This window comes from Passer domesticus, chromosome 8 (assembly GCF_036417665.1).
Source record: "Passer domesticus isolate bPasDom1 chromosome 8, bPasDom1.hap1, whole genome shotgun sequence".
Lineage (NCBI taxonomy): Eukaryota > Metazoa > Chordata > Aves > Passeriformes > Passeridae > Passer > Passer domesticus.
In genome coordinates, this window is record NC_087481.1 from 10,080,988 (window position 1) to 10,103,837 (window position 22,850).

General features: G+C 50.8%; 1 protein-coding gene and 1 long non-coding RNA gene across 2 annotated transcripts; one reads left to right on the top strand and one right to left on the bottom strand.

Annotated features, from left to right (window-relative positions):
• Positions 1 to 10,036: 10,036 nt before the first annotated feature.
• On the bottom strand, positions 10,037 to 11,184 carry LOC135305819 (uncharacterized). Its single transcript, XR_010366797.1, has 3 exons — positions 10,898 to 11,184; positions 10,608 to 10,785; positions 10,037 to 10,290 (listed from the first exon to the last, which is right to left on the bottom strand). It is a non-coding gene; the product is annotated as an uncharacterized LOC135305819 (long non-coding RNA).
• A 4,676-nt stretch (positions 11,185 to 15,860) lies between these two features.
• Positions 15,861 to 22,633, top strand: LOC135305586 (serine/threonine-protein kinase pim-1-like). The gene is made up of 5 exons (XM_064429322.1): positions 15,861 to 15,971; positions 19,012 to 19,062; positions 19,251 to 19,617; positions 21,006 to 21,155; positions 22,548 to 22,633. The coding sequence occupies exons 1-5, from the start codon at positions 15,861 to 15,863 to the stop codon at positions 22,631 to 22,633; spliced, it is 765 nt and encodes a 254-aa protein (XP_064285392.1).
• The last annotated feature ends 217 nt before the right edge of the window (positions 22,634 to 22,850 follow it).

Consider the following 22,850-nt stretch of genomic DNA (forward strand, 5'->3'; position numbering starts at 1 on the left):
CTGCTGAATGAATTTGCTGCTTTCTTCACTCTGGTTTCCCCTCCCTTTTCTGTTATGACAGTGAAATGACTCATCTTCACCTCTTCTCACTTTAGAGAAATTATCTAATATTTTGTACAATGTTCATTGTAAAAAACCCCAAACCAACAAAACAGTTGAAATCTGTTTTCTGGAACAATGTTTTCCCTTGCAATTACACCGAGTTGGCACCTTTCTCCACACTCTTTTGACCAACAGACGTTGTGGAGTACCAAGTTTACAATACCATCAACTATTGTAAGGAAAAGAGGGAAAAGCAGAAGGCCTGGTTTGAGCTTAGTGAAACTTGTTTCTGGCTTTGGACTGCAATAATTTATTACAGCACTGTTTTACAATTAATACCAGCCTGACCTACTTAAATAGGACATCATAATTCTTGTGGCCATGTATGTGCTCATGAAAATTCAGTGCTAAGAGCATGAGGTGTGTTGGTTATGTCAGTGTGATGGAGAAAACTGTAAGGTGGATAACTAAGGTGAATTGAGTAGGAAATGGTGTGCATAAAACTCATAATAAAAATAATTTAAAATGCAAAAGATAAAAGGAAAAGAGAAGGGATTACTGCAAGATGAGTTTTATGGCTGCTGCTCTCTGCTCATCAGCACCCCATGCTCATGGCCATAGCGGGGATGCTTGAGCAAGTGAGGGAGGGACTGGATTCAGTGTGGGTCCCAGAAACAGCCCCAAGAGCAGTGACAGTCAGGAAATCCTGGCTCTTCTCTCTTTAAAATCTAATTTGAGCCCCAAAGCAAAGCCCCAAATTTAATTCCCTGCGGAGTGAAGGTGTGAGGTCTTTGACTGGGGCTTTCACAGCACGCTGGGTAAATAAAGCTCCCATCAAAAATCATATTGGTAGAAACTATAGAAAACCATACCAAAAAGAAGTTTTGCATGCTTGTGGAGGAGATGCAGAAAAAGCCAAGACATAAAGGTACACCTCTGTGTTTTCCACAGGGAATAATTTCTGAAGTGCAGAACTCACCAGGCCATGCAGGGCCTCCTGCCAAGGGGAATGATTTCAGACAAGTGCTGACTGCGTGGGAGAAGGTGTTTTGTGTTGGAGGGCTGCATTATCACTGAAGTTTTTCACTTCTAATACTAATATCAGTGTCATTTTGTCAGTAAGGAGCACACTCCGTGCCTGAGACAACTCCATCTCCACCTGCTTCACAACTCCACTTGAAGGCAGATGGAAATTATTTCCTTGTAAATAACCCGTTTTCACCAAACTCTGCAAACTCTTAATGAGGCTCTTTGCCATGAATTTGATTTTCTATTTATTTTCTCCTTTTTTCTTTTTTTTAATAACAAGAATTGCTTTCTCCTTGCAAATGTTAAGTAAATTTTTCCCCACCTGGGATGTCAGGAGGTGCACATGCTGTACAGAAACACTCCCCAACTGCATCAATAACCTTTTTGTACTGCTGAGTGAGTCCTAGAAAACTGCAGAGCAGTTTTGTGTCTCTGCAGGTTACTTGGGAATCAATTCTCCATCCTAATTTACAAGGAGGATGTGATGAACTCCTTCCTCTGCAATCAGAAGTTGGCAGTGCCCATTCTTCTGCAGATTTATGGGTTCAGCAGAATACTATCATAGGAACAGAGATGTTCTGCAGCATTCCTGCTTGGTTTGCTCCTCATTTTCTGGGGCAGGCAGCAGCCTTCTACAGCCGTAAAAAGGACAGGGAATTTTCTGGATTGGGAAGAAAAGCATCCGTGAGAGAGGCAGAATGTGATGCTGTTACCCACGGCTGGTGTTGCCACCTCTGTTGTCAAATTTCCCTCCCTTGCTGCCCTGGGGCATCTGAGTAATGGGTGGTTTGTAGTGATGTTCTCCTTATCGAAATCAGTCAAGAGTTTGTGGACTTATTTCCAGCATGAAAACAAACCCTGTTTTGCTGGTTGTATGAGGGGAAAAATTATTTCAGGCAGAGAGAGGACAGAAAGAGGTGAGAGACCACTGAATTTTTTCCATGTGGCTGCAGGGAGAGAGAACAGTTGTGGTGTGGAGATGCGTTGTTAATGCAAAAGCAACAAAAAGCAACCCAAATAGTGAATGAGCATCACTTGAGCTGCACCTCTGCCAGTTAGGGATGGATCCCTCCTGCTCCTTCCCATGCCTGAGGCGCCTGTGTGGGACTGGTTGTCCCTGTCATTTACCTTTCAATTGCACAACAAACAACAAGTTTCTTGGAAAACAGTTGGCTTTTCAGACTCTCCCGGGCATTCAAGTGAGTCCAGAAGATGTAGGGATGAGCTGATAAGTGGCTTTGGATAGTCTTGGCTGTTGGGTGTTGCTATGTTTCCTGAGGCTCCAAAGCAATCCCTGGCAGGCTGCTTTTGTGAAAGGCAGAACAGCTCAAGAGAAAAATGTGCTTGAAATTACCTGTTCTGGGGAAATGCAATCACTGCGAATTTTCTGCTAGGAACTGCTTGTGAACAAAGATGGAGCCTGAATGAGGGATCTGCCCTTGTGGGGGTGCCTTACACTGACACAAAGCTCTCTGTGCCTCTCCAGAGGGTTGTCACCCTACAGAAAGTTGTCACTTGAGGAATCTCCTGGCAGGGCAGGGAGGGGGATTTGACTTCACAGCTGCGTGCCTGGGAAAAACGTTGAGGCAAATTCTTCTTTTTCTTGGCCAGGAAAGCCAGGGTGTGTGCCTGCTGTGTTCCACGAGGAGGAAATCAATTGCTGAGGGATTTCTGCTGGGAGATTTGTGCTTTATGAAATTCATGCCAGGGGCAGAGGACTGGGGAGCTGCCAACGATAGCACTGTCGTCCTTCCCTCTGCTGCTTTAATTGTTTGTAATGATTTAATAATTAGCACTGTTCTTCCCTGCAGCAAACATAGGCATGTGGCATTTTATTACCTTTATTAGGGCCCCTGTTTGGAATTTCTTTGCTGTATTTCCTTCTTTGCAGAATTGGTCCAAAACTTGGAGGAGTTGGTGTGAGAACTGGACTTTGTGCTGTCAACATTCTGAGTGTTGAGCCAGTGCTAAATCCATGCAACTATATGGGAATGAAATAAATGACATGATTTTAACAAGGAAATGCTCCTGGCTTTGGCATTTCATCTGCACAAATGCACACTAGGAGAGGAAGAGCAAATCAGGTACAAGCTCCCCGTACTTACAGAAGAATGAATGGAAGTAACTTCCTGTTTAGGCTGGAAATTAGGAGAACATTTGTACCCATCAGAAGGGTGTTGAACTGGAGCAGCTGCCTAGTGACAACAGACAAGTGGAGAAGTGAAACCCCCAAATTAAAGGCTTTGAGTGTGGCGTTTTTTGGATGTTGGGGTCTTCAGAAGCAGATCTTGTGAGTCCCATGGGCCATGCAGGCGGCTTGCCGGGGGAGCTTCTCTGTCCCGTTCCAGGGACCTGCTGCCCTGGTCCCACAGAGTGATTTGGGGGGTACCTGATGGCCCAGCAGAGTTTTGGGAAATGCCTCAATGTTTGCTGGATTTGAATGGATTTGGGTCAAACTGAGTTTCTCCTCTGAGGGATGGAGTCTTGAGCTCTCACAGGTTTTGCTTGAACACTTCTTTAATCTGTCCCCCATCCCAAAACCCCCAGCAGATCCCTGCTCCTCGCTCTCTGTGTCTCCCACAGCTGTGATCCTCAGAGCTTTTCCCTTACACAAAAAAAACTGGAAATTGGCTGGGTTTTATTCCCTCTTGGTGACAAAATTGTCGCCTATTGTGCAGCTCAGGGGGAAAGGAACCTCTTCCTCCCTTCAGTTTTCTGCAACAAAGTGTTTTGTTCCTCTTTGTGAAGAACTAGGAAGAAACACTTCTTTTTAAGCTGAGGGAGCCCAATTCAATTCCCTTATCATTTTGAGCAAAATGGCCAAGTTATTTATGTTGAAAGTCACTCCAAAATTTTGAAGAGACCTTTTTAGAAAATATTTCTCTTGGTGACTGATTACGAGTGGGTATGGGAAGAAACTCTTTGCCTTCAACCACTCAAAGCAGTAATTTCTTCCCAAAGAGTAGATGTAATTTCATTTGCTGGGTGAAAAAAAATAAGTAGTAGTGGACCAAAGGAGCTTCAAGCTGATCTCCATTTGCTGTCAATGACTGAATTAAATGCACAGGGTTCCTATCAGCTCTGCCAGACAAAACATTGCTTTTGGGTTATTGGAGGTTTTGTTGGACGTCTTTGTAGCATGAACAGTTTGTGCACTTATCTCTGCTGGCTTCAGCCATTCCTGCTGTCCATCATATCTTGCTATTATAAGGCAGCTCTTTTCATTATGTTGTCTTTTAATTCATATATCTGAGCCTTTTTCTACTTCTAGTCCCAGTTTTCAGGAGGACAAACATTTTCTTATCTGTGAGTGTATTCAGTGGTGGCCACACAAGTGAAGGCAAGGAACTGGCAGGTGATAATTTATGGAACTCTATAATGGGCAAAACTCAGCATTCAATTTCCATCTCCCTAGAAATCTCTATTTCTTTTCTTGTCTCTTGTGCTCTTTGCAGCTGGTCTGAGTTTAGTGCTTGGAAATGCAATTCTATGGATCCCAATTCTTTTGAGAGAGAATAATCTTGTACACAAAGCCAAATAAATTGAACTTTTCAATATTAGAGCAGTTTGACATCCAGGCTTGGGGACCTGGCAGTGGTCAGTGCCTGGCCAGCCTCAGAACACAGAGTTTGTCTGATTTAGGTGCAATTTAATTCATTGGAGACAAAGTAAAATTGCCTCTTATTTGCTCAGCACTAAAAATCCATCTGAAGCTGATTGCCAAGACTTGCTGCTGAGTGATGGGATTAACCCCTGCAGTGGCACCATCAAATGAAAGACTGGGAGAGGAATATTAAACAACGACATTTCCAACCATGTGCAGACCCTGGAGTTCTGCTCTTGGCTTGGTGCTGTCCAAGGGGCTGCTTTTGATGGTTTTAGAGGCACTAACCTGGGCAGTGAAATGCACCTCAGGCACCAACTGCATCTCTGGTGTCTGCAAGTGCCTTTATCTCCCTTCATGCTCCTCAGAACCAAAATCCTGCAAGGACCAAGTGAATCTGAGACTTTGGAAAGCCCCAATAGTGACAGATTTTGGTGAGATTTGAGTCAGGAGATGGAAGCAGCAGTAGCAGGTGCTGTAATCTTCATCCTTGCGCTCTCCTGCATGCTGATGCAGTGTGAAGGCAGCAGGGATTCCATAAAGCACCTTCTGTAGCTCCTAGAGGGAAAACCAGTGGCAAGTTCTTTAATTTCTTAGAGTTTCAGGCATGTGTTGTGTGGCTGTGCTGCCCCCCAGGGCCAGGCTCTGCCACTCTCTGCTCCAGCTGGTGCTTCCAAACTGTCCTCTGTGATTTTTATTTGCAAACCACCTCTCTGACCAGCTTCCACTTTGCTTTAAAAATTCAGCACCACGTTTGTGGCTGAACAGGTCCCAGAGCTGGGGAGGAGGATTTGAGATGCAATTTGCATGACAGAGTTGTTACAACGGGGAAAATGTCACATCCCTCCTGTGCCTGGAGCTGCTAATCTTGTTCTGAACACAGAAAACCTCTTCAGCTGCTCTCATTATACCTCAGTTTGATTACTGCTTTGATTTCACACCTCTTTCATGCAGGCTTTTCCTCTCTCCTTAGCTGGAATTGTCAGGCCTGAGGAGAGAAATTTTGTTGAGCCTTGGGACAGTTCCCATATATCCCTGCTCCTAAAGCTGCTTTGAATTATCTTGGGAACCTGAGCATGAGATAAACTGTCAGGACTTTAGTGAGAGGAAAAGTAAGGCACAGAGGCCAAAGTGTAAATGCAGAGTCTGGGTTACCAGAGTTGTGGGGATCTGGGCCCTGCGAACTCATGTTGTTCTCTATGAATGGCTGATTCCTTCTGTATCTCCTCCTGAAATTTCTGAGGACCAGGGCTGGTGCTGGAACTGCAGCCACACAAACTCCCCATGGATCTGTGTGGGACCCAGTGGGAATCATTGATTTGCTGCTTTTGATGAAAAGTAGTGACATGAACCTCAGTGTCAGGGAGGTGACAGGTTAATGCTGCTGCTGCCAGACAGTGCCCACACACTGTGTCTGGAGACAGCTCTGGAGAAGATGAAGAAAAACCAGGATTAAATCCCATGTGCTACTGAGCTCTATCAGAAACTGCTTGGAGTGAAGTCTGTGAAGTGACTGGGGAGAGCTGGATGAAAGGGACAGCTCTGAGAAGTGTGTGGTACATCAGGGATGTCCTAATACTGATCTTTGCACAGAGATGAAAACTTGTCAGTTTGCATGGCCTGAATGTCTGGTTCTGGAAATTCTGCATTGCACAAGATGTGCTGAGCTCATCTGGCTCTGAAATATCATCTCTGCACCTTAGCCAGGAACAGCATCAGAGTTCTGAACAGATCCATCAAAATCAGTCCTAACCAAGAGGCAAACCTTGGCAATACACATCGGTGGCAGGTGAGGAGACCAAAAGCTTCCATTCTTGTTCTTGCAGAATGAATTCAGCAATAAAATAATCCTCTCTCTTGGCATTAAAATACTTTAGTTTCAGCTCTGCCCCAGACTGTCAGTGTCAAGTATTTCTCTGGGTGCTTGGGGGTAGGTTCTCCCCCTGGAGCTCTCTGCAGGTTGATGCTAATTCCAGATGTTCCCTCAGGTTCAGATGTTTTGCTGCCTGAGCAGAGTGTGCAGAACAGGGATTACAAGCACTGGCATTTGCTGTGCTAGAAAGTGCAAGGGACACATTTGTGCCAATGAAGGTCACACCTTGAACTAGGAGGATCAATTATTCTTGTGCTCAGCAGAGTCTAGGGAGAGAGGGGGTTTCCAAAGGAAATCTTGGTCCATGTAGGCCTGAGGCTCGCTCCAGGCTGGCTCCAGCCCCTCAGGGTGCCCAGGAGCAGGGCTTGCCCACAGCCCAGTGCACCCTCCTTAGCCCTGGGGCTGCCCAGGGAAGAGCCATGGCTGAGGCTCTGCAGGAGCACACAGGCTCAGCCCTGCTCCAACATGGGATCCATGGGCCAGGGCACGCTGGGCTTTGCCCCTACAGCTCCCAAGTGTGTCCAGAGAAACTGCAAGGAGAGGCTCACCTCTGTCAGTGGGACCCCTCTGTGCACAGGGACCCCCACTCCTGGGGTGGCTGTGTGTCATGGTTTGACTTTGGCACAATGCCAGGGCCTCCATGAAGGGTATATTTTCAAAATGGTGGCTGTGAGATGTGACCCGGGAACAGAACAAAGCAGGCTTTCATTCGGGGATGGAGGGAAAAAAAAAACATAACACTTTATTTATTACAAATCTAGAAAGGAACACATACTAAACTAAGAATGAAAACCTTCCAAATACCTTCTTCCTCCCCCTCCCTTTTCTTCACAGATTCACCACCCCTCAAATTATTAACCCTCAAATCTATCAGGGAGAGAGGAGTCCCCCCTTGCTTCATGGGCCTCCCCCGGAAGCACAATTGAAACCTCCTGTGTTTCCGTGTCATCCATGGCCCCACCTAAAGAACATCGGCCCTCGTGACTTCTCCCCCCATGTCCAGTGCTTTCACCACTGGACACGGGCCAGGACTGCTTTTAGGGCTCCCCGTTTAAAGATGCTCCACCCACTTCCAGAAGCAGCAGTTTCTCAACTTTGGGACACCAGTCCCCCCCAAATTTCACCCCCTGGGGCCGAGGGGCCTCATGAACAGAGATCTTCCTCTCCGTGGAGACAGAGGGCATCCTACACCTCCTTCAGCCGTCTCTGTTCACGTCGCTGCTTCACTCTTGACTCCCGGGTGTTGCCTCCCCCTAAATACAGTCTCTGGGTCACAGGGAAAAAACACGGGTCTGTCCATGGTTATACAAGAAAGAGTCCAGCCCAAGGCCACTCCATCTCTTTCACTCAGGATTCTTCTCTCTTCCAGCTTTCCTCACGCTTGCCCATCTCTCATCTCTCTCTCACCTCATCCTGATTCAGGAGGATTCAGTATTTGTAAGGTTTCTATTAGTCTACAAAGGGGTTAAAATTTTCTTCTGCCTGCCCAAGGACTCCCACAGCAGCTGGGCACCTCTCTCGCCGCATCCCCCGCTTCTGGCCGGCTGAGTTGCCAGCACAATTTCTGTCCCTCTCTCCGGGGGGGCTGCCCAGACATCCCAAGTCTCTTCCACCCCTGCATGTTCTCCTCCACCTCTGCACCTTTTGGGGCTCCTGGCCTCCTCCCTGTCATGGCCTCCCCCTCCCCCACCCAGACGCAGCTGGGCAGGGGAGAGGCCAGACTCTACTCACCAACGCCGGATTCCCAAAGAGGAAGTTCTCTGGGAATCTCCTGCTTTTAACCCCCGTGTGTTCTCAGAGGCGTTGCCAATTTTGAATTTGGCCCCTGATTGGCCCGACTTAGACCTTTCCAAAAACACATTTCCGGGCCAAACCACGACATTCCACCTCTCGCCTCTGAGAACACACATTTCATTCTAAAATATTACTAAAATTACATTCAACATACTTCTACATACAACAATGACATACACCAAACCTCCATCCCTAGATTTTATTATCAACCTATTTATTACTCAATACGTGCTTTGCTCTTATTTCCCTTGGTCCATCTCGCAGCTTTCATCTCAGCACTTACTTAAAACTCTCGATTTCCCGGTCAGGGAACCAAAAATGTCATGGTTTGACTCTGGCACAATGCCAGGGCCTCCATGAAGGGTATATTTTCAAAATGGTGGCTGTGAGATGTGACCCGGGAACAGAACAAAGCAGGCTTTCATTCGGGGATGGAGGGAAAAAAAAAACATAACACTTTATTTATTACAAATCTAGAAAGGAACACATACTAAACTAAGAATGAAAACCTTCCAAATACCTTCTTCCTCCCCCTCCCTTTTCTCCACAGATTCACCACCCCTCAAATTATTAACCCTCAAATCTATCAGGGAGAGAGGAGTCCCCCCTTGCTTCATGGGCCTCCCCCGGAAGCACAATTGAAACCTCCTGTGTTTCCGTGTCATCCATGGCCCCACCTAAAGAACATCGGCCCTCGTGACTTCTCCCCCCATGTCCAGTGCTTTCACCACTGGACACGGGCCAGGACTGCTTTTAGGGCTCCCCGTTTAAAGATGCTCCACCCACTTCCAGAAGCAGCAGTTTCTCAACTTTGGGACACCAGTCCCCCCCAAATTTCACCCCCTGGGGCCGAGGGGCCTCATGAACAGAGATCTTCCTCTCCGTGGAGACAGAGGGCATCCTACACCTCCTTCAGCCGTCTCTGTTCACGTCGCTGCTTCACTCTTGACTCCCGGGTGTTGCCTCCCCCTAAATACAGTCTCTGGGTCACAGGGAAAAAACACGAGTCTGTCCATGGTTATACAAGAAAGAGTCTAGCCCAAGGCCACTCCATCTCTTTCACTCAGGATTCTTCTCTCTTCCAGCTTTCCTCACGCTTGCCCATCTCTCATCTCTCTCTCACCTCATCCTGATTCAGGAGGATTCAGTATTTGTAAGGTTTCTATTAGTCTACAAAGGGGTTAAAATTTTCTTCTACCTGCCCAAGGACTCCCACAGCAGCTGGGCACCTCTCTCGCCGCATCCCCCGCTTCTGGCCGGCTGAGTTGCCAGCACAATTTCTGTCCCTCTCTCCGGGGGGGGGCTGCCCAGACATCCCAAGTCTCTTCCACCCCTGCATGTTCTCCTCCACCTCTGCACCTTTTGGGGCTCCTGGCCTCCTCCCTGTCATGGCCTCCCCCTCCCCCACCCAGACGCAGCTGGGCAGGGGAGAGGCCAGACTCTACTCACCAACGCCGGATTCCCAAAGAGGAAGTTCTCTAGGAATCTCCTGCTTTTAACCCCCGTGTGTTCTCAGAGGCGTTGCCAATTTTGAATTTGGCCCCTGATTGGCCCGACTTAGACCTTTCCAAAAACACATTTCCGGGCCAAACCACGACACTGTGCCAGGGACCTCCAGCCCTGGGAACCTGGAGCAAGTGGAAACAACCACTTTGCAAAATGCTGCCTGTGCCTGAAGCAAATGCAAGGAGAACTGGGGTGTGAAAAATAAAATTTGTTTATTACAGAAGAACAGCAGCAAAAATACTGAACATATTTACATTGTAAGAACATTTGTAACAACAACAATCGATAGAACATATATACATAAAAACCTACCTAACAAAAATATGTGAAACGTATTTACAGAAGTCAAAAATAGCCCTAAAATCTACATTCTAAAGAACAACAACAAACTGTAGAACATATATACAAAGGTTGGTGTCTCTGTCTGTGCTGTCCATCGCACCTGGAAGAAAAGCAAATGCCACGGTCACTCCAGTCAGGCACAGAGGGCTCTTGCATGTGCCCCCAGGCTGGCACATGCTGGCCCAGCAGCAGGACTCTGCTACCAGAACTGAGCCTGGCTGGGTCTGGGACGGAGCTTGTGTGGACCAAAGCAGGCACAGGACAGGCTGTGGATGGCCACCAGAATCCAGTGCCCTGGGTACAATGTCCCTGAGCAGGGAGCACCCAGCCCAGCCCCAGCCTGGCAGCAGGAGACCCACTCTGCCTGTCCTGCTGCTGGCATTGGTCTTCATGCCAAGATCAGGGCCTCTTCCTCACCTTTTTAATCAATATCCATGTCCTCAATGGACTCTTCTATATCCACATCCATCTCTTCTTCCTCATCCACATCCACATCCATCTCTTCCTCTCCAGCGTCTTCTCCGTCTATTTCCATCTCCTCCTCCGTATCAATCTTGGTATCCACCTCCATGTCCTCCTCTCTGTCTGGGACAGCCTGCAGAGGTAGCAAAACCTCAGAGTGGGCTCCCTGTCCCACTCCATCCCCACAGAGCTCCAGCCAACCCGGGCAGGTGGGGGGTGTCCACCTCCATGGAATGGCACCATACCTTCCTCAGAACAAAGAGGAGCATCCTGCAGGGCTGGATGACAAAATCCAGGCACTAAGGACCTTTCAGGACTGAATGGGTTATCAGGGGGCAGGTGAAAAGCAGAGTGGGCAGGAGCAGGGTGAAGAGCATGTGAACACAACGAACAACGGTTGTGTTGTGCCCTTTGCTGGGCACTGGATGTTCCAGCTGGAGCGTGGGCTGTGACATCACAGTTCCCAGGCTCCATCTGAAGTGGACACTGGAGACCATGGAATGATGGAGTCCCTGAATGGTTGGGCTTGGAAGGGAGCCTGAAGAACAACATCTTGTTCCCAGCTGAGCAGTCTTCCCCCAGAGCGTGCTGCTCAGAGCCCTGTTGCCAAGGATGGGGCATGCACAGCCTCTGTGCACAGCCTGGGCCAGTGCCCCACCACCCCCAGTGGAAAAGAGCAGCTTCCTTAGATGCAGCTTCAATCAACCCCCTGCAGTTGAAAGCCAATCCCCCCTTGTCCTGTCACCACAGGCCCTGTTGAACACTCTGTCCCCTTCTTTCCTGCGGGACCCTTCCAGTCCTGCAGAGCCACAGTGAGGCCTCCCAGCGTCTCCTCTCTCCAGGCTGAGCATCCCCAGCCCCACTTGCCCAGCAGTCAGTCACATCAGGGCCAGTCAAGGCTGAAGGGTAGCAAATAGCATCAGGAACTGAGAGATGCAAGCTTTAGACCCAGGCTTGCCTCTAAATGTACAAAACTAATAACAGTGGAGAGGAAGATGTTGGGACACTGGTTCTGTTCTAACTGGTGATTTATTTTTTGTCTTTTCTGTCATGCTGCCCCAGGTTTTTCTGTTTGGAAGGAAGCTTGGCACAATGTCCATTGTCTTCTCCATTCGTGAAAGACCAAGCGGAGTCTGGGCAGGCTGATATGCAGAGCAAAGCCTGAAAATATACTAGTGATCCTGAGCCTGGGGGATGCAGCTAAACCCAGCCAAAAGCAATTTCTGGAAAGCTGATCCTGGTTTACATTGTCTTGAGTTTGGCTTTGCCAACTTCACCAGTCATTTATGAAAAACCAAAAAAACTCAAACCAAATCAGACAAAAACCCAATCAATCAAACAAACAAACCCATGCAGCAAACCAATCAAACAAATAGATAAAAAACGCCAAATAAAACCAAGGGAAATAAGGAGTTAGTATTAGTTGTGAGGATAGCACAGCAGGCAAATGGCTGCTTGCCACAGGATCACCATCAAAAGCCACATAGAACAGCTGCTCCAAAATATAACCAACAAGAGAAAAAGAAAAAGTGATCCATGGCAACTTTGGAGGCAGCTCCACATTCAGGTGAAGGATGAGCACACAGTGGTACAGATCCAGCATTGCCCACCCTCCAGGCTGCTGTTTGCTCCTGATGAAAGACCCTTGCAGGACTGTGGCCCCTCTCAGTGCAGTGTCAGTCATTCCCAGAGCTCTCAGCTGAGCCACTGGCATTTCCAGAGTGACATCCAATGGGACACCCTTTTCGGTTTGTTTCCTAATGCCACAGGGGTCCTAAACAGTATATGCCATCCCATTTTTGTTCTGTTGATATTGACTGCTTGGTTTTATTTTGTCAGCAGTTCTATTCATTATGAATTGGAATATGATGAAGATACTAAGGAAGTTAGCACCTATAATTAGTGCACATAGCTTAACTGATGCGGCAGCTCATTTAATGCTTGCTAGGAAAGAACTAGATAGATTTAATGAACAAAACTGGTAAAAAAATAAATGGGGCATTTGTAATAAGTAGTAATACATTTGTTCATTAATTAAATCAATAGCTAAATAACTATATGTTATAAAACAATAGTTAAATAGCCAAAAAAACTTCTTGTGCAGATACATATGGTTGCTGGTTTACTATAGTGCTTTGGGAATTCCATTGTAAAGTTATGCCTTGTGAAAGGAAAGTAATGAGAAGCAGCTGTAATAACAATCCTTAAACTCGCTAGAATTGCTTAGCTTGCAGAAAGTGTATAGTACTAGTAAGAATTGCTTAGCTTGCAGAAAAGTGTATAGTGTTCTGCATAGATATGCCTTATAAGGCATAAGTTCACTCAGTGTTCACAAAGAGGAAGACTAAGGGGGACTAAGCCTTCATCCCACGACCACCAGAAGGCAGAAAAAGACCCCATAGCAACTGAATGAGCAAGCGCAGAAGACAGATCACGTCATCCCTAAACCCGGAGAAGAAGGCAATAAAAGGTGGACTCAGGGGATAGGAATTTTGTGAGCCAAAGTGGAGCGGAGACTCCGGGCCACCCAGCGCTGTCCTTGCTTATTCTTGATTGCAAAAATAATAAAGATAATTATTTGATCCTTAAATTCAGTGGACTTGTTTATCACACTGCCCAGACCCTAAACTGCCCCAAATGTGCCCCAGAAATGTCTCCAGGGACCCCAAAGTGGCCCCTTTTACCCTGTGCATGAAAATAATAAAAAAATATGTCAAAAGATCTAAAAATAGCACTAATTAGCATTAAGAAGGAGAAATAAATGGCCAGTAGTGGTCAATGATTTAATGAAAGGAATTGTTTTATTTAAAACCAATGACAAATAATTTTTTGATTGCTAAAAATGTATTCAATTTTTCACATAAATATCAAAGGTAATAGAAATATACAGTAATACTAATATAAATTTAAAAACTATAATTATAATTTTATAAATTAATCAATCTTATTTATTTTAAAAATGCATACTTTTTTATGTTTTGGGATGTCAGTCCCAGGTGGGCCATGTCAGACATGGTGAGGCTGGGGTGAGGAGCAGGTTGTCCAAAATGGGTCAGCCTGCAAGGGGCTTGTTCCTCTCCATGCCCAGATCTCCTGGGGAGACATTCAGCATCAAGATCATCTGAGGAATCGTTCTTTCACCTCTTTTCTGAACTGAAAAATAAAAACCCACACACGTGATTAAAACCAAACATCATGCCGTCGGTGCACTTTGAAATCTCCCTCCTTAACAGAACTCCAGACTGACTCCAAGCAGCTTCACAAGCCCTGGAGGCTTGGAGGAAAATTGAAGGAAGAGAAAGAGCTCCTGAGGGCTTTCTGTATTTTAATCAGCCCCACGGTGGATTTGGGGCTGAGTCCAGGAGCCTCAGGCACTGAGAGAAGGATGAAGAAGCTGCTCAAGGAGTCAGCAGCAAAACTCCAAGTGCCTTGGAGAATGGCTGGGCCCCAGTGAGGGCAGGGAGTGCCAAAGGCTCCCCAGGGACTGCTGAGAGCAGATCCTTGAGGCCAGGAGTGCAGGGAGCCCAAGGCTCTGGGCAGGGAACTGCAATGCTGAGCAAGGCCTGGGCTGGCTGGGGGAAGCAGAAAGGCCAAGCCCTGAGCCCAGCCTGGGCCAGCAGGGCCTGTCCCTCACGGGTGGCTCGGGGCTCTCTGTGGGGCAGGGGGATGTGAGGGGCAGCAAGGACAAATGCCATCAACCTGCAGCCCCTGCCAGCCTGGCCAGGGAGGCCGAGGGAGAGCCAAAGTGCAGCCCCTGCCAGGAAAGTTCCTGCTGTGGGGCCTCCAGAGGCGCTGCCCGAGCCCAGGGCACAAAGGCCTGGGTGCCTGTGGCCCTGCCAGCCCTGCCCAGCCCTCGGCCATCTGTCCTGCAGGCTGTGCCCCCTGTGCATGCTGCTCCTGTGCCCTGGCCGGCTGCACTCGCCCCTCTCGCTGTGCCCCAGCATTTCTCAGCCAGCGTTTCTGTGCCCTCCCTGGGCTCCCTGCACCCAGCGCTGCCGGCTCCTGGCACACAGAGCCGGCCATGGCCCAGCCTCACGCTGCCACACCTCGAGCACCACAATTCCACCCTGGCAGGGACTTTGCTTTCTCCTCAGCTCCAGCCTGAACCTTCCAAGCTGCACTTTGGGGATGTTTCCTGCAATTCCCACTCCCAAGGAAAGCTCTGTCTCCTGCTGTTCATGAACAGAGAAGGGCTGGTGGGAGAAGTGCTGGTCAGAGGCTGTTTAGGGCACAGTGAACCTTGAAAATATTGAGTTTTAAAATATTCCATGAAAGGAGGAGGGGCATCAATAAATCTTCTACACTGGACTTTTAAGGGCAGACTTTGGCCTATTGAGGATGCAGATTTGGGGAGTACTAAATCATGTACTGATTCTTTTAAGGGAAACAGCCCTTAAAAACAAAGGGTTCCAGGAAGGATGGACACACTTCAGTAAAGAAACCTTGATGGAGCAAGAGTAGGCTGTTCCTTTTTGCAGAAAGATGACCCAGAGGAAGAAATGACTGGCTTGGCTGGGCATGGAGCTTTTGCATGAATTTAGGGGTTAAAAAGAGGGTGCATCACCTTTGGACATAGAGGCAGGTAAATCAAGAAATTTTTAAGGATGTTGTTAGGTTCTGCAGATAGAAAATTAGAGAGGTGAAAGCTCAGTTACGACTTAACTTGGATACTTCTGTGAAGGATAATAAAAATGTTTTTATAAGTACATTAATGGAAAAAAGAGGGCTAAGGACAATCTGTATTTCTTATTGTGGGGGATATGGTTAAAAAAGATGAGGAAAAGGGTGAGGTACTTCACCCCTTCTTTGCCTCAGTTTTCAACAATCAGACAGGCCATCCTCAGGACAAGTGTTCTCCTGAGCTGGTAGATGGGCACAGGGAGCAGAACAGCCCCTGGAATCCAGGAGGAAGCAGCTGGGGAGCTGCTGAGCCACGCAGGTGCTCACAGGTGTCTCTGGGAGCAGATGGGTTCCATCGTAGGGGGATGAGAGAGCTGGTGGATGATCTCCCCAAGTAGCTCTCCATCATTTACCATCAGTCCTGGATCAGCAGGGAGGTCCCAGAGGAGTGGAGGTGCCAATGTGAGCCCATCCCCAAGAAGAGCTGGAAGGAGGATCTGGGGAGCTCCAGGCCTGTCAGCCAGATTTGGGTGCCTGGCAAGGTTATGGAGCAGATCACCGTGAGTGCCATCACAGGGCACCCACAGGATGGCCGAGGCATCAGAGCCAGCCAGCGTGGATTTCAGTATCTGCATTGTTGGTCTGGCTGAGGGGATTGAGTCCAGCATCAGCAAATTTGCAGATAACACCAACCTGGGTGTGAGTGTGGATGTGCTGGAGGAGAGGAGGGCTCTGCACAGGGCCCTGGGCAGGCTGGATCCAGGGCCCAAATCCAACAAGGTGAGGTTAAACAAGACCAAGTGCCGGGTCCTGCACTTTGGCCACAACATCCCCTGCAGCACTACAGGCTGGTGACAGAGTGGCTGGAGAGCAGCCAGGCAGAAAAGGACTTGAGGGTTCAGCACCTGCTCTGCTGCTCCTTCCCGTCTCCCCCAGGGCCCTTGCAGAGCCCCAGCCATGCTGTTTGCCCCCATCCTGCCCACGGCCAGCCTGGGGCTGCTCACCCTGGGGCTTTTCTGTGCTGAGCATTGGCCTGGCCGTGTTCTTGAGAGAGCCTGGGCAAGGAGCCTGCAGCCCCCAGGGCCTGGCCTGAGGCATCAGCGCTGCCCCAGCAGTGCCCATGGCCTGTCCCTGCTGCAGCCCCGGCACTGCCACCCCCAGGACTGTGCCCGGCCCCGAGAGCACTCAGGCCCTGCAGCAACACCAGGGCCACCAGGGCAGCGGGGCAGGGCCACGGCAGCAGCACTGGCAACACCAAGTGCTGCTGCTGCTGCTGGGCACAGCTGCTGTGCCAGCACTGATCTGCCCCAGCTCTGCACACAGACATTGCTGCTGCAGCTCCAGAGAAGGCAACAAAAGGGCATCCCTGAAGAAAACTCTGCTGGGAAATTCTTAATTCATCTAAAGCCACTGAGTGCACAGCTCCTCATTGTCACAGTCTGCGGCCACGGTGAATGTGGAGAGAAACAAAGTCAGAAATGGCAGAAACAATCATCTAGCTTTAGGGAGAATATTAAAAAAAAAAAAAAAAAAAAAAAGACAGGGAAATCAAAGAACCAAACCAACAGAACTATCAAAAATTAATTTTATTACAAGTGATTTGATGAAATTGTCCAGCAGTTTAATGCTTCCTAAGATGTCCAGTCATCAGTCTCCACACTGCAGCCTTGAGCTCCTGGTTCCTCAGGCTGTAGATGAGGGGATTCAGGGCTGGAGGCACCAGCAAATACAGAACTGACACCAACAGATCCAGGGATGGGGCGGAAATGGAGGAGGGTTTCAGGCAGGCAAATACTGCAGTGCTGAGAAATGCATTTCTCCTGCATTTTTCCTTTACAGATTCTTTCAGTCATCTCCTGAGAGGTACAGTTTTTTCTGGTGCTTTTCATGAATTGATTGTACTCTTGATTTAGATGGAGATTTTAGAATTGATTTCAGATGTAGAAGAATCTGAACAGAGCACAGAAACAAACTCCCTCTGTCAGCCCATTTTCATCTTCTAGATCACTTTCAAGATGTCCTTGGGGGTGTTGGAATGATGATCACACAGCTCTCCACTTCTGGCTGCAGGCTCTCCAGATTGTTTCTCTGCATTCAGTCAGGCTTGCATTCCCCAGGAGTTCTTGGTAGCCTGTCATGTTTTCTTAGGGTAGAACAGTAACAATGAAAACCTTACCAATGGCACAACTGCCCAGCCCACAAGGAAATAAAAAGAACAAGCTGCCAAATTCTTCAAATATTTGTCCTGCTTTGCTGCAAGTGTGCTGCACACACAGTGTGGAAAGCCAAGAGAAGCTGCAGTTGGTGGCACACCTTGTGATAGAAGCTGCACCTCATTCTTCAGGAAAGGTTCTTGGAAAAAGCATACAGGACTGAGGAGAAGTTTCTGGAAAAACTGAAAGTGCTTTTAAGAAATTAAATGAAAATTGAAACAATTCAAGACGTTTTTCTCGATTTATTTTTATGCTCCCCTTTTCCATCTTGCACTAGTTGTCCATCCCATTAATTCCAACCAGATCTCACCTCTAAGATCCATGAGTTGGCAAGTTTTAGACATTTTAAGATACCATGACCTACACACAGTTTGGCTTCACCTGTTTTTCTTGGAAAGCAATGTTGGAGAGGTAAGTGCAGTGCTTGGGTCAGGTACAAATTCTGCATTCAGGGATTGCGCTCTGAGAGTGTTTGACCCTCAGCAGGGACAATGCACAGCAGGGACCGAGGGGATTCCTGAGGCACTGTGCAGGAGTCCAGACTCTGGCTCTTGGCTGAACTCGGCAAAGTTCCCGTGTTTGCAGAGGCTCAGGGGCTGCCCTCGGGGAACGTGGGGCTGGGGGCGGGCGCGAGCGGGCAACGGACAAACGGACATGGGGACAAACAGCCCCGGAGCTTCAGTTGCAGCAGCAGCAGCGGCAGCGGCAGCAGCGGCAGCAGCAGCGGCAGCGGCAGCAGCAGCGACAGCGAGACAAGAAACTTCAGATTCCCTTCTCCTCTCCCTCTCCCGCTGTCCCGTACCTCTCCCGCTCTCCCTTTCCCGGTCTCCCCTCCTCTCCCCACCTCCCTCTCCCCGTGCCCGGCCGGGCCATGCCCCCGGCCCGCCCCCGGCCGTCCCACCGAGGTCTGGTCCCAGCCCGGCTCTGGCCGTGCTGGCGGTGGCGCTGCTGGGCGGGGATCAGTGCCTGGGGCTGGGGTGGCATCGCCGGCTTTTGGCTCCGCCTGGCCCGAGCCCGAGCCCGAGCCCGGCCCCGACCCCGGCCCCGGCCCCGGCTCCTCCCGGGGCCCGCGGAGGACACACGCGGCCCCGCCGCTCCCGCCGCCTCCGCTGCGGCTTGCCCGGCCCGAGCTCCGCCGCTCGGCAGCGCAGCCCCCGGCACCGAGCCGCTGCTGTCTTGTTCCAGAGAGCGAACGCCGGGGGATGGCCGGGCCGGGGCGGGTGAGGTGCGCTCGGGGGCCGTTGCTGGCCCCGGGCCGAGCGCTGACAGCCGCGTCCCGCCCGCAGGGAAGGCACAGCAGCGCCTGAAGGAGCGGTACCGGCTGGGCTCGCTGCTGGGCCGGGGCGGATTCGGCAGCGTCTTCGCAGCAACGGGGCTCTCGGACGGCGCCCCGGTGAGCGGCGGGGCCGGCGGCGGGCGCAGGAGGAGGGGGTGGAGGAGGAGGAGCAGGGGGGAGGAGGCGGGAGGAGGATGGCACTGGGCAGGGTGGACAGCGAGCTGAGCCCTGTTCTGCACTTGCCTTGCAGGTGGCCATCAAAAGGGTGCCACGGTACTGCGTCCATCACTGGGGTGATCTGGTGAGTGAGCGAGGTGCTGTGCTGGGCAGGGATGAGCTGAGGCCCGGCAGGGTAGGGGCCGCCAGGACGCCTCGAGGGAGAGCGGGCATGGGGCCAGCGCAGGGCGCAGAGCATCCCGGGCTGGCTGAGGGCTTCCTGACTCCCAGCACGGCATCAGCCCCACTGACGGCATCGTGCTCCTCCCGCAGCCCGACGGCACCAGCGCTCCCCTGGAGATTGTGCTGCTGGACAAGGTGTCCAGTGGCTTCTCCGGCGTGGTCCAACTGCTGGAGTGGGTTGAGCTCCCCAACGACATCTTGATGGTGCTGGAGCGCCCGGAGCACTGTCAGGACCTGCACCATTTCATTCGGGCACGGGGATTCCTGTCCGAGGGGGTGGCGCGGCAGCTGTTCCGGCAGGTGCTGGAGGCCGTGCGGCACTGCACCAGCTGCGGGGTCCTGCACAGGGATATCAAGCCAGCGAACATCCTCGTTGACCTGGCCACCGGGCAAGCCAAACTGATTGATTTCGGCTGTGGCACCTACCTGCAAGAGACAGCCTACATTCGCTTTGCAGGTGAGCCTACACAGGGGTGTGCTCCTGGTTCTGGTATCTCATGGCCCAGCATCTCAGGGCCCAAGCTGGGTGTGGCAGCGGGGATTCTCCCTTTTGCTGCCCTTCATGGCCCTGAGATTTCAGCTGAGTTGGGTTTGAGCAGGGCTGGGTGGGGAGCCAGCTTCCAGTCCTGCTGGCAGCCTTTGCCCACCACTCTGCCCAGGATTGGGGCTGGGGCAGCCAGCCCAACAAAAACACCCGTAGGTGAGGGTAGCAGAGATGGGGGGGCCTGGAACCTGTGCCCCAGCCAGTTTGGTGTGCAGGTGACAAGGGCTTAGGCTCCTCCACTCACCTGGTTTGTTCTGGGTTTGTTTTTTGGGGCAATGCAGGCAGGGAGGATGAAGGCATGGTTTTCCCTCAGCACTAAGTGTGTTTCTGTCATGGTTGGGCCTTGCCAGGGCTTCTGCTGCCCTCTTCCAACACCGATGGCTTCTTTTCCAACCCCATGTGTTGGAAAGAGGGGCAGTGGGTCAACCTGCGTACCACTGGGGCAGCCCCTGCACGCCCAGGGATGCTGGGGCCAGCCTCTGGGAGCAGCAGCATCCCCCTGATGAACTCCATCTGTATTCCATAGGAACACCATCATACAGCCCCCCGGAATGGACCCATTTTGGCTGGTACTATGGCAAGCCAGCTACCATCTGGTCCCTGGGTATCGTGCTGCACCAGATGGTCTGCGGGGAGCACCCTTTCAGGAGGGACCAGAACATCAGCTGGGACCATCAGCTCTCGCTGCCACAACGGCTCTCTTCAGGTGGATCCTCATCTCTGGGCATGGGTGCAATACCAGTGCTGGGAGACAGCAGCAGGCTCAGGAGCATCCCCCTCTGGCAGCTGCTGAGAAGGTGGCACATGTCCTGCTGTCCTGCTCACCTTCAAAACAGGGAACTGATGGGAAAGTTTAGGCCCAGCTCTGAGCACATCCAGCATGGCCTGGGCAGGGAATGGTTGGGCAAAGCCAACAGGAGCCTTCTCCAACTGACCAGCGGTTTCTGGTTTCTCTGGCCAGAATGCCAAGATCTGATCAGGCGGTGTTTATCCATGCTGGACTGGGACAGACCCTCATTAGAAGAGGTGTTCTGTCATCCTTGGATGCAGGATATTCATCTGCCATAGAAGAAGGGAGAGAGCCACAGGCACACTGTGCTGCAGGGCCCTGGTAAGTTACATCTGCACACATGCCTTGGCAATGAGAAGCAAAGGAACCCCAGACTTTTTTGTCCTGCCTGTGTCACTGCCCAGGGCTCATCAGATGGGAGCACACAGCCCTTGTGCTGGAGCTGAGCTGCTCTGCCCAGCACTGGTGGCCACCATCCAAGCTGGTTTTGCTTGTACTGGTTCCCTGACAGCTGGGGCCCTGGACAGAACCCTGACAGCCTGGTCGGAGCCCAGGGAAGTAGAAGGAGCCCCCAGAGAAGCTGTACCAGGTGGGGCTGCTGCTGCTGGGGACAGCAAGGATCACATCAAGGATGACAGCCTCTTCCTGGACCTGGCCACTGGTAAGCTTAAGATGATGGACTTCAATTCTGGCACCTTCTTCAAAGCCTGGCTGCACAGCAAATTTACAGATGAGTCCACATGCAGGGGGATGCTCCCAGATTTGGGCATTGCACAGCCTGGCCTCAACCCAAAAGTTCCCACCCCACTCATTGCTGGGATGGATGCAACTAATTCTTCAGTCAGCTGCCCAGCTGCTTTTGGCAGGGCTGGGGGCATGGGCTGGGGTGGGTATGAAATGGGAGTGGGCTCCTGGCCCTGCCAACAGCCCCCAGCACCCACTGTGCCCCGGGCTGGGGCTGGGGCAGCCAGCCCAACACAAACAAACCCCTGTGGTGGGAGCAGAGGTGGGACTCCAGAACCTGTGCAGGGGCTGCTTTGCTGTGCAGGCAAGGAAGGGCTTGGGCAGCTCCACTGCCCTTGTTTGCTTTGGGATCACGGTTATTGTGGGGGACAGTGCAGGGGGAAGGGAGAAAACCTGGGCTTTGCTCACACATGGCTGGGTTTTTCCCTGGCTTGCAGGGCTTGGGCCTTCCTCAATCCCCTCACAGAGATATGATTTTTCCCTTTGTTCTTTTTTTCCCTTTTTGTCTGTAATCTATTTTCAACAATTTGTTGTTTGTTTTTCTAGAGGAAGCATTCTGGTTGGTCCAGTCTGGATCGGGAAGTTCTTGGGAGCAGCTGCGGCGTGGATGGGCCGTGCCCTTGGAGTAGGCTGAGGACATCGTTTGGGACCAGCTTTTTTTCCAGCCATGGATGGCATGAGGTGGGTCCCCGTCTGCTTGGCAGGGTGGGATCAGAGCTTTTGGGAGATGGCAGCGAGCACAGGAGCATCCTGCTCTGGGCAGCTGCTGAACAGGTGGATGTGCCATGGCTGGCTGCAGGCTGGGCACATGTCCTGCCCTCCTGTCCTGCTCCCCAAGGCAGCACTGATGGGCAGCTCTGGGCACAGCTCTGGGCACAGCCAGCATGGCCAGGGCACCACGGGCAGCTGGGACAAGGGGACAGGAGCCATCAGCTGACGGGCAGTTTCTGCTTTCTCTCCTTGCAGCCGGGCTCTGCGGATGCTGAGGCTGCTCTGGGCTCTGCCAGGGCTCTGCTGGAGCTCAGCATGGGGCCGGAATCAGCCAAAGAAGAAATGGTGTCACCTGCAGCACAGACTTGCTTGAGCATTTTGGCAACACAGCTCAAGTTTGCAGAGTGTACATCTCCAAGGGAAAACATGACACCTCCCAAAAATTAAACTTGTTCAATACCTTCTGAAATGAAATCAATCTGGGAGGACTCCAAATGACATTTTTCAGCTTGCTCAAGCTGTAGCTCAGCCCTTCTCTGAACAGTTCTCTCCCCCACCTGCCTTTTACTTCTCAACTGCTCCCTTTTTTTCCCCCCAGTGAATTCCCAGCCCATTGCTGTCTCCATCACTCTGTTGCCTATCTTGATGCCTCTGACCACAAGGAAGGCCGAGCCCCAGGTTTAGGGACTCATGCTGTCACTGGCTGAGGAGCAGCAATGTCTCAGAGGTCTAGTGGCATTTTAGTATCATTCAGAGCCACTCTCCAGCCCTCAGCTCTCCTCACTGCTGAGTTCCCACTCCCTTTTCCTTTTCCTTGCAGCTGGATGAGCTCTGTGAATCCCCTTGAGCCTCCCCACTCTTCCCAGCCAATGCACCCACCTCAGTGAGGCTGAAGCTGAAG